Source organism: Idiotropiscis lumnitzeri, chromosome 2 (assembly GCF_059441095.1).
Source record: "Idiotropiscis lumnitzeri isolate Australia: NSW breed Sydney's pygmy pipehorse chromosome 2, RoL_Ilum_1.0, whole genome shotgun sequence".
Lineage (NCBI taxonomy): Eukaryota > Metazoa > Chordata > Actinopteri > Syngnathiformes > Syngnathidae > Idiotropiscis > Idiotropiscis lumnitzeri.
Genome location: NC_142392.1, coordinates 14,057,982 through 14,070,153, shown reverse-complemented (window position 1 = coordinate 14,070,153; position 12,172 = coordinate 14,057,982). Strand labels below are relative to the sequence as shown.

The 12,172-nt window shown below is 39.8% G+C and overlaps 1 protein-coding gene across 1 annotated transcript in view; it reads left to right on the top strand.

Moving 5' to 3' along the window:
* Positions 1-9,607: 9,607 nt before the first annotated feature.
* Positions 9,608-12,172, top strand: part of LOC148341749 (uncharacterized) — a 290,141-nt gene continuing 287,576 nt past the window's right edge. The window contains exon 1 of the mRNA XM_088285175.1: positions 9,608-9,677. Coding sequence (XP_088141301.1) covers positions 9,611-9,677 — 67 coding nt within the window. The 5' untranslated portion in view covers positions 9,608-9,610. The remainder of the gene's footprint in view (positions 9,678-12,172) is intronic.

The following is a 12,172-nucleotide window of genomic DNA, read 5'->3' as shown; positions in this document are numbered from 1 at the left end:
GGGCTGCTCCCTGGACTCTGTGGACTCAGTGGGGGGCAGAAGGATGACGGCAAAACTGTCATCAATGCTGGACAAACCAGCCCACCCATTCAATGACACTCTGAGAACACTTTACAGCTCCTTCAGTGACAGACTTTTACACCCTCGCTGTACCAAAGAGAGATTTCGCCGCTCCTTCCTGCCAACTGCTGTCAGACTTTTTAACAAGAACATTGGGTCAGGCCTACAAACGGGAGGGCATTAGTGCAATTGTGCAGTCCTAGGATGCAATATTAACTACTACTGTACTTTCAGCCAAGGGTGTACTTAAATATTGACCAATGATGTATTTTGTTTACCATTACAGTATTCTTATTACAATACTTCTATCACTGTAGTATTTCTACCACTGCAGGATGTTCACTATTACAGTACTTTTATCATTGCAGTACTTTCATCATTGCAGTATTTTTCTATCGTTGCAGTACTTTTACTCTTACAGTACTTTTACCATTGCAGTATTTTCTATCATGCAGTACTTTTCTATCATTTCAGTACTCTTACCATTACAGTACTTTTATCATTGCAATATTTTTATGATTGCAGTATTTTCAATCATTCAGTAGTTTTTATCATTACAGCATTTCCCCCTCCGTATAATGGACAAACATTAGGAGTGTTTCCTTACACTTAGATACGTTTATACTGTGTATATTTGCATGCTCTTTCTGAATGTCTGCTGCTAATGTTATACATTAACGGCTACATTACGCCGCCGACTCTGTGTGATCTATATCTTTGCTGCTGTAACACCTCAAATTTCCCCATTGTGGGACTAATAAAGGACATCTTATCTTATCTTATCTTATACCTTTACACAAATTTAGGCCTATGCAAATGCCATTACAGCATCTCAGCACAATATTGCAGAAAAATATTTTGTGAGAGGTACCCTTTTTCTCCTGTTCTTTGTGACATTGTTCAAGTCATGCAAAGCAAGCTATTTTGAATGTTTATTCAAATGATTTTTGTACTTTTATTTTTCATTGAAACTAATGCGTACCAGTTGGTCAATAAAAAAAGCAGTTAATATGCATTTCCTGCATTTATTTTGATTTTGGTCCTCAGGGGGAATTTATCGCACATTTATCGTTATTGAGGTAAAATTGCCCAATTTATCGCGATATTGATTTTAGGTCATATCGCCCAGCCCTAATATCACCACTGATGGTGGAGCTGTACACTCGCCTGAGTTGTGTGCAGGCAGCGTGGGTTCAGTTCCCACTCAGTGACGGTGTCTATGTCTGCCCTGTGACTGGCTGGCGACCAGTTCAGGGTGTTGTGCGCCTTTCGCCCGTTGTCAGCTGGAATTGGCTCCAGCACTCTCCCGCGACCCTGTTCAGGATAAGCGGTGTGGATAATGACATGACGTGACAAATATTTGTCATCTCATCAATATTTGCACAACAGAGTACTGAGTTTCGAGATCCTCACCATAATAGTTCTCAAAATTATATTTCTTATCAATTTAGGTTAGTTAATGGATATTTTATTGACAATCTAATATCAATCTACAAAGACAGAAAAAAAATTGGTGGTGAAGGGGCGCGGATCTTTTTCTTCTTGGTAGGGGCGGGCGTGAAATAATTGAGAAGCACTGCTAGTATATGCAGACATTATATTCATACAATCTTGCAGCCCGACTGAACCACAGCATTATTGCTTCGTTCGGTAGGAGAAACGTAAACGTCCCACTGCTGTTGCAGCGGCGGCTTCTCGAGGCATCGGCGGAAGTGACGTAGAAGCTGACTCGCCAATGTGGCGTTAATTTAGTTATTTTGTTAATTTTTTTTATCACCCGATTTCAAATTTTATATAAAATATATATTAAAATAGAACAGGGGTAAAAACAAACACAGAGGCAAAGAAAGATATTTGAAAAATACGTGCTTAAAGCATGACGTCATTAGCAAGCGCGCAGCTTCCGAAGGACCTCGACCACATTCACCGACCCGTCCACACCGGAACAAAAAATCCCACCGCTAAATTCTTCTGATTTAGTGTGGAACTGACTGTTATTTTCTGACAGAATGTCCAGTGCTACTCTAAAGGACTACGACATAATTCATTAAGTCTTTGTGTCCCGATAACCTCATCTTCGCGCGTTGATGCTTTTCGGCGTAGTTAGCTTAGCTTGTTAGCTAGCTAGCCGCTAACGAAAAGAGGCACATGACTCATCGCCAAGCAGAGATCGAGTGCGGATTTGTTGAGATTGGCGTTTGAAAAATGTGTGCAAGAACGACACCCAAGTACAAAGAGGAACTTTGTGGAATAAAAGAAGAGTCCGAGCAACATCTTCCACTGCTGGGCGAAGGTTGCAACCAGCCTCGTGTTGTGCTACACAAAGCAGGTTTGTACACGTTTTACTCTCATTTGCTTTCTAAAGAACGACTTTCTGTCGTTAAACATATGCATCACAACATTAAGTTGTTTGGGGAAATGCGTCCAAGGTTATTGCCGCTTTATTTTTAAATATTGCCTTTTACTTGCAGGTCTGCTGAACGTTTGTTTTTGCCAAATGAAATCAGTTCAGAAAATAAATGCCAAAGAACCAATAAGGGGGGGGGGTGAATTCCATGTTTTTTTTAAATAAAATTTAAACTGATTATTTAACATTTTACATTTTCTGGTATGTATATCTTGTTCAAACAATTCCTTCCTGGAGGAATTCTGCCTCACTCTAAAAAATGTGCACACTGCGGCAAAAACATCAATGGCGGTTGATCAATTTTAGTGGATAAAAAACACAAAATATTACGTTTTTAAAAAAAAAATCAAGTACGCATTGGTCCTATTTATGAACTTTGTACTGGCTTGGTCGGGTGAGAGTCAATGAACCTCGGATGGCCCTGCACTGTTTTGTGCACGTGTGCATAGTTTCACCTCATCCAAACATTTAAAATGCATTAAATGCATCCATCCAGGGTTGGTCGGATCTCATCATTGAAAAAGCGCATGCTGGAAGGAATGCATCTGCATCTTTGGCTTACTATGGGCTTAAAAAGTGAGAACATCACAACCCCCTTTTCTACCAACAAGCCCAGGAACATTTAGTTCCCAGAGTGAAAGCCAAAGATTTCTTCTCTCATGTGGCTTTTTATTGAAGCAGATTTGAATATGCAAACTCAAACAGAATGGACACATTTTGACTTTATCACACCCGTCCACACGCTTCCTTTTGTTCTAACGGTTTCAGCTTCCAAAACATCTTTGGGTCACACTTCTGCTAAACGGTTTCCCGTCGAACACGGTTCAAGACGTGCATTTGATTTTGTGGCTTCCTGCTAAACTGCCAGCATAGACACTTCTGTTCCGACTGAACTAACGTATTTCCGGTTTAAGAGGTCCATGTTTTTGTGACCTTCTATTAACCCGTAAGCATAGTTTTGAAACATGATGACATGACAAACTTAATTTCTTTAACACCGGGTCGCACGCATTGCTCCGTGTGCGGCAGGCACAAGTCATGTAGAAACAATATAAGACAAAGTCGCCACATGAGGTTTGACTTGACCAAACCAAATTTGTCTTTTTGTGTCCTGCAGACGTCAGTGAAAACGATCTCCGTTCTGTAAAAGAGGAGCCAGACTTGACTCACATCAAAAAGGAGGAGGAGGAGGAGGAGGTCAACAAGTCACCACTGAAAGTTGTCCCTATAAAGAGTGAAGATGCAAACAAGGATGAGAGTGAGGACAACAGAGGGGCGGAGCCTCCAGGCAGCAGTTCAAGTTATCACGTGACAACAGAAGGTGACGAAGACCACTGGGCGCCATCACAAGCACATAATGAGGACACATTATCACGCTCTCCTGATGATGATGATGATGATGGGCAAGCCAAAGGTGAAAGGGCATGTCACACTGACTCATTAACTTCAAAGCTGTCTTTAAAACCGCAGACAAGAACACATAGTGGAGAAACCCCCTTTTCTTGCTCAGTTTGTGGTAAAAGCTTCTCCCAAAAGTCGCATTTAACAAGTCACACAAGAACACACAGTGGTGAAAAACCTTTTTCTTGCTCAGTTTGCAGTAAAAGCTTTTCTCTAAAGTCACGATTAACAAGGCACACAAGGACACACAGTGGAGAAAAACCTTTTTCCTGCTTGGTTTGCGGTAAATGTTTCTCTCGAAAGTCTGATTTAATAAATCACACAAGAACGCACACTGGAGAAAAACCTTTTTCATGCTCGGTTTGCGGTAAAAGCTTCTCTGAAAAGTCATATTTAGGAATCCACACAAGAACACACACAGGAGAAAAACCTTTTTCCTGCTCAGTTTGTGGCATGAGTTTCGTTGAAAAGTCAAATTTAAAAAGGCACACAAGAACACACAGTGGAGAAAAATCTTTTTCCTGCTCAGTTTGTGCCAAGAGGTTCTTTCGAAAGTCGCATTTACGAAGCCACACAAGAACGCACAGTGGAGAAAAACCTTTTTCATGCTCCGTTTGTGGAAAATGCTTCTCTGACAACTCGGCTTTAACAAAACATAGAAAAACACACAGTGGTGAAAAATGTTTTTCCTGCTTAGTTTGTGGCAAGAGTTTCTCTCAAAAGTCGCATTTACGAATCCACACAAGTACACACGGTGGAGAAAAACCTTTTTCCTGCTCGGTTTGCGGTAAAAGCTTCTCTGAAAAGTCATATTTAGGAATCCACACAAGAACACACACTGGAGAAAAACCTTTTTCCTGCTCAGTTTGTGGCATGAGTTTCGTTGAAAAGTCAAATTTAAAAAGGCACACAAGAACACACAGTGGAGAAAAACCTTTTTCCTGCTCAGTTTGTGCCAAAAGGTTCTCTCGAAAGTCGCATTTACGAAGCCACACAAGAACGCACAGTGGAGAAAAACCTTTTTCATGCTCCGTTTGTGGAAAATGCTTCTCTGACAACTCTGCTTTAACAAAACATAGAAAAACACACAGTGGTGAAAAACGTTTTTCCTGCTTAGTTTGTGGCAAGAGTTTCTCTCAAAAGCCGCATTTAACAAACCACACAAGAAAGCACAATGGAGAAAAACCCTTTTCCTGCTCTGCTTGTGGAAAATGCTTCTCTCAAAAGGGAAATTTAAAAAGCCACACAAGAACGCACAGTGGAGACAAGCCATTCAGTTGCAGCGTTTGTGCTAAAACATTCTCCACTAAACATAGTGCTGAGAGACACAATTGTGCTGGTGAGAATTGCAGCGATCGTTCAAGCTTAAAAAAAAAAGACAAAAAAAACTGAAGGAACTGACTCTTTGTGGTAAGATGTAAATGTGATTTTGAATAAAATATGATGTATTGAATTTTGCAAAGCTTTTTTATTGACATTAAGCCAATGTGATCAGTGCCAGAAGAACCATTGTGTCTGAGTGATGTTTTTTTTTTTGTGTTAACATCAAACATGTAAATGAAATTAATTGCATTTGCCTAGAGCAACATTTGTTAACGTTATGCTTTTCAGTCGTCTTTTTAATCGTACCTAATGGAAAAGGTGTGAGAAGAAACGGTGCTTATGAAATCGGTGCCTTCCACTATCAATAAAATTACTTGTTCCACTTGCTCAACTGGCCTTCATTACGCTGTGTGAAAAGGTGAAAAACTGAACTAGAAGTTGAACTATAAAAAGAACAAGAAAGAGAAACGCAAATAGTCTCAGTTTCTCTCAAAGGTTCTGGAATGTCAGGAGTTGGCAACTTGATGGCGACTGGAGTCAGCGCTGGTTTTCTCGCTGTGTTTGGCTGGCTCGTATATGTATGGTCCATTGAACAAAACTCAAACTCTTCAAATATCCCCTCAGATGCATTTAATAATTACTGTCAGGTTCAATCACTTAAGCATTCACTGAACAAAGGCTAATTGAATGGAAGGAAGACAAGAGTTGATCTTTTACTCGCGAGGAGAACGAACGGAGGTGTGCTCAGTTACATCTCCAACTTCGTTCTGGAGCACACTCCGCCGAGCCCTCTATTTTATTAGGGAAGTCCCTAACAATACAACGTATTTGCACTAAGGGGTGAAGGGGGGAGCACCAGCAGGAATATGTAAACATCTCAGACACAAGAGGAAAGACAGACATCAATGGCAGTCATCCACTGATTGAAAAGGCAGATATGCCTTTTAGTGCTCTGGTACTAAATGTCTCAGTCCTTTTGTTTCAGAGGTGTGTCTCGGCACACCTCTTTTGATGTTGCAGACGTTGATCCAGTCCTCAGGCATCCGCTTCTCTGTGAAGTCTTCTCATCCATATGGTCAAACATAGGTCACGCTGTGGAACAATTCTTTTGCAATACTAATAGAGTAAAATATGGGATAAAATATATCTTCAACCTAACAGTTTTCTTGGGTTTTACCCAATTTTAAAATTATTTGCATGTGATCTGTTAATGGGGCATATTGATGATGAACTTCTTTTACAAATTGAAGAATAGATGATATTAAAAATAAATCTATTCTAGATTTCAGTGTTGCATTTCTATTACACCAAGTGAATTCCACCACATTGGGGTTAAAAAAATCGCCAAGCATCAGTCAGGGAGAGATTAGAGCAAAGTAATGACAGAAGGTTATTTGTTGATCTCTGGGATAATCTAGGAGGATATCGATCCTTTGTGTCGTCTGGGCACTCGTTAAAATCTCCACAGAGAATAGTGACAGCTCCTTGATATTTTTTGTTGAGGTCCTTTAATTTTGAATTTATTAATTCAAATAATCTTTTATTAAGACTGTGAGAGTTAAATCCGTATATGTTGCAAATGATAAATTTAGCATTGTCTTGTTTAACTATCAACAGAATCCATCTACCATCACTTGCAGATATTGTCTCAAGAACTTCTCCCTTGAATTTATGCAAGAAAATCAAGACCCCTGCAGAATGATTAGTGCCATGGCTAAAATAAGATAGATTCCCCCATTGTGTTTTCCAAAAATTAACGTCTGACTCGCCAGAATGTGTTTCCTGAAGCAAAATTAAGTCAGCTTCTGATTTTTTACAAAACAAAAAAATTGCCTTACGCTTAGTAATATCCCTCAGACCTTTAACATTTAAGGACACAACATTAAGAGACTTAAACAAATGATCCATGAAAACAGAGTAGAACACTTGAAATTTTGAAATACCAGACAAGAAATGCGCTTTTAGAAAATAAAGATCTTAAGAGGTGGCGATTAACAACCATTTAAATTATCTAAGCATTTAGTAAAAGAACATGTTGCTCTCACAGCACAATCGCGAGTTAAACAAATTTGAAGAATAAAGGATGTAAAGTATGTGTAGACTATTTAGTGATTGAAGATGTCAGACAGTTGTAGGACGAGTGATTAGTGCAACAAAGTATAGGAATGGTTTGTAGAAAAAAACGAGTTTCGTAATAATAAATAAATATATAAAAAGAAAATAAATAAATAAATGAATAATAATTAAATAAAATGTGTATATTAATATATATAAATAAGTAAGACAGAAGATATATAAAAAAAAAACAACAAACAAACACAAACACACATACACGCACACACACACGCACATAAATATAAGGAACCTTTTGTAATCAAAACGAATCTTTTCTATAAAATTCAAAACAACCTTGTATTCGAAATATACTAGTGTAGAAATTAAATAAATTATAAATAAACTATAAAACAACCAAATAATTAAAATAACAAATTATTTAAAATCAAGTTCACATTAAATAATAATTGTCTCCAAAAGGGGTCCAATGAAAGTCTGCACAGTCTCAAACATTCTACAGTTTTGTTCCGGATTAGCCCACTTTAGTCAAAAAGACCAATTTATTTTAAGTTACCTGTGGAAAGTCCATCTTCTTCCCATTTATGAAGACGAAAGGACCACGGAAAACAGCTTTTTCCCCTCTTTCTCTTGCTTTCTGAACCAAAGGCCAAAGCTTTATCCTCTGGGGACAAAGCTTCGGTGATCCTCAGCTTGTTGTCAAGAAGAAACTTGGAACCTCTCGCCTCCTTCCAAACAGCATCCCGGTGTCGTCGCAAAGCAAACAGGACTATAGTTGAGCGAGTTGAGCCGTCTGGACGTCTCTGTCCAATGCGGTGAACGATGTCAATCCCCTCCTTCAAGCAACCTCGGGTGGATGGTGCAGTTCCCTCCAGGATGGTGATAACTTTGGACCTGATATTCTCGTTGTCTTCTTCCTTTATTCCGTGAATCTTCAATGACCAGCGACGGCTGTAGCGATGGCTCTCTGCAATACTTGCTTTCAGGAGTTTATTTTCAGCCTGGAGTTTCTTAATTTCCTTCTCCATTTGTACTCCTTTTTCTTTTTGTTGTCTAACATCTAACGTTAGTTGTTGGACTGTCGCAGTTAGTTTTGCAACCTCTTGTGAAGTGGCCTCCGTTGTTTTCTCAATGGTTGAAATTTTCTGAAAGGTCTCATCGTGTTTAGCAGATAGAGCTTTAATTGCCGCTAGTATACCACCTTCATCTTCGCTTTGCTCTTTTCGGTGCCGGTTTCTTTGGAGTACCGTTCTGGGGCATTTTAAAGCTTGAAAGTCCCATATTTCCATCAACTTCTTCCATTGTTACCGCGGCAGTTGTGTCGTCGCTGGGCATGACTGAGGACTCCGCTGTCGACAAGTTATTGCTTTTCTTCCTTTTCTTCCCTTTAACTCCCTTTCCCATAAAAAAAACGTGTCTCACTTCAAAATACAAGGTTGGATGCGTGAAAGCTTAAAAAAATCAACTTGTACTTACATAACTTGGTGTTAATCACAAAACCCCTTGACTATCTGAACAACATACGTTCTCTTACGTCGCAGCCATCTTGGCTCTCTCCCTGCATTCGTTATTTTTTTTATTTTTTTCCCCCCTGCATTCGTTATTGATGGATGAGCGCAACTGGCGCTGACGTCATCAATTGCCCTAGTGGTGGTGTTGCCATACTGCATTACTCAAAAGAAAACTGCTCCAACACTATCCAACCAACAACATGGTGTCAGATGTCGTGTTCTTCAACGGAACAAAGTAGACGGGGGAACAACTGCAGGCTTGTCGGTGGCTTTATTTGTCTCTGCTTACACATCAACCTAAAGCAACAGTGCCTCCCCAATATACACCATCCCCGTAATCAGGATCAGCTGCATGCCGTAATCAAGGATCAGCTGCAGCCCAGATGAACCTGTCTCATGCACAGCACCGTCAGTCCCAAACAATACAATACACCACATCAGATGTTTTAACAAAACCAGCAACAAAAGTAAAATTAAATACATCTCTCAAGTTCATATTTGGTAACTAAAATGTTTCTTCATGTGCATACGGTTCAAATCGTACGTTTTCCAATGTTGAGAAGAAGATAACAATGATTTGCATCGCAAATGGTGACATCTGTCGGTGAGTTGGTGACAGTGCTCCACAAAGCCAGCAGCCAATCATATCACAGCGGGGTGTGGCCTGCTCTTCCGCTTTAGTGTAGAACAGACTGCGGTTTTCTCGAAGGAAATCCTTTCAGTGCGACTTTGAAAAACGATGCCATCTTTCTTTCATCTCGTCGAACAAAGAGAAGCACACGAGTTATCGCCAAGCACAGATCAAGTGCGGATTTGTTGAGATTGGCTTTTGAAAATGAGTGCAGGAATGACACCCAAGTACAAAGTGGAACTTTGTGGAATAAAAGAAGAGAACGAAGCAGGTTTGTACACGTTTTACTCTCATTTGCTTTGTAAAGAACGACTTTCTATCGTTAAAAATATGCATCACAACATTAAGTTGTTTGGGGAAATCGTTCAAGGTTATTGCCGTTTTATTTTTAAATATTGCCTGTCGGTTTGCTGAACATTTGTTTATGCCAAATGAAATCAGTGCCGAAAATATATGCCAAAGAATAACCATTAGTGGGGGGTAAACTCCGTGTTTTTTTTCCCGGTTTAAAATTTGAACTGATTATTTAAAATTTTACATATTCCGGTTTTTATATGTTGCTAAAGAAATTAAGTTTGTCATGTCATCAAGTTTCAAAACTATGCTGACAGATGAAGTGTATTTTTATATCCACTGTTGGAGTTGAGCCACTGAGAAAATGAGAAACATTTAGTAAATGAATCTTCAAAGCCAAACTTACTCCAATGCGTGTTCGTTTTTTGTACTCAAGAAGAAAAGGGCCAAATAAAGACTCAACAACAGCTGATTAGGGTTGCGATATTTTAGTTTCTTCGATTTCTGGAGTTCAGGGAATCGTACAAATACAGATATCTGGGCGGCTTTTTCTTAATCTGACGAGAAACTGTACTCGGACGAGTACAATCGAAAAATGGCGCTCTGATCTCAGCCCAGCCTCACATTTTATAGGAGGTTTTCTATGTCAAGGGTCATGTAGGTTGAATCGGTCGTCCTTGCTCCTTCCCACGTTCCACGTCCAAGGCTGACCTTCTCAGGCAGGTGGCAGTCTCTCGGTCGCTCCTGCTCACATTCCCCTGTAATCTCGTCAGTGTACAGATTGTGTGGTGTATGTTTTCCCAGATCAAATTGTTGTGTTTTTGGTGTTCCTGATCGCGTCCCTGTGACGTCCTCCCCGGCCCAACTTGATATGTTTGTATCTTCTATGGCCTATGTGGAGAATGTGTTTAGTCGTATTTGTCCATGAAGTGCTATCTGGTTTGTCATCAGTTTGACCTGAGCCGACTGAATCTGTTTCTTCTGAATGAGAGTGGATCATGAAAATACAATGTGTGCAATTTTGAGGTCTTACATTTAAACTAAGTCATATAAATTTAGCATATGAATGCATCAGTAAACACCATGACTACAATCCCAGTCAATCTTATCGATGCACTGTACTTCTACATACATTTGAAAAATGCTTTTTGTTTAATCAATGTTGGCAGAGTGGTACTACGCAGCAGTAGTATCGCGTCCAACTATTTTCAGGATCAGCAAACCAGAATTTCTGTATTGACAGAGGAATAACTGCACACAACCTGTCTCGTCTGACAGTGTGGAAGAAGTGATTTTATTCTGAGGCTACAAAGGATAAAAGGGATGAAAGGGGCAGCACATCATAAGCATGCATGTGACAAAGTAATACATCATAAACATACGTAACAAAGTAAGGACTTTGAGAGCACATCTTTAACAATCAATGTTGAACATATTCAGTAAATATGAACCTGCTAAATTAAATAATTGACCTTCGGTCCCGTAAGTGTTTAAAATAATGCCAGCAATCGAAATACAGTGAACCCCCGGTTATATATATATATATACCATTTGCATTCGTTAGACCAAAGAAATTTCGCAATCAATGAAGCTACCATAAAGGAATTTCAGTGATCAAAACACGATGAAAAGGGGAGAGGATGAGTTAAGTGGGCGATCGTGTTTCCAGCGAGATCAAATTAAGTGTCAACATACACATAGATGGTATCCTGTTAGAGAACACGTAATTGTATTCCAATTGACTGATTTGTTTATTTTTTATAACCACCGATAGCCGCGTCAAGAGTAGCAAAAGAATAAAAAAATAAATAAAGTCACTCGCGTTCTGCGTCGGACTCGAGGTGCATTCATTGACCACTTACGCAGTAGGAAAGTTACCAGGGGGGGACTGATTCTGGCAGCCTCTGCCACAATAAGTACCCCCCCTCTAATCACAAAAATTGACCCCAACCATCAAGTGACTTATTCTGTGTACCTATTGGGTCATTTTGAGTATGTGTGGCAAATTTGAGCAGGATCCCTCTTTTCTAGGCAAAGTTATCAGGGGGGGGGGGGCTGCCAGAATCAGTCACCCCTGGTAACTTTCCTACTGCGTAAGTGGTCAGTGAATGCACCTCGAGTCCGACGCAGAACGCGAGTGACTTTATTTTTTTATTCTTTTGCTACTCTTGACGCAGCTATCGGTGGTTATAAAAAATAAACAAATCAGTCAATTGGAATACAATTACATGTTCTCTAACAGGATACCACCTATGTGTATGATGCCACTTAATTTGATCTTGCTGGAAACACGATATAGCCCACGTCACTAACCCTCTCCCCTTTTCATCGTGTTTTAATCACTGAAATTCCCGTATGGTAGCTTCATTGATTGCGAAATTTCTTTGGTCTAACGAATGCAAATGGAGGGAATTCCCCCCCCCCCCACCCCACCCGATTTTGGCGCAGTCTAACGCTTACTTGACGTGTTGA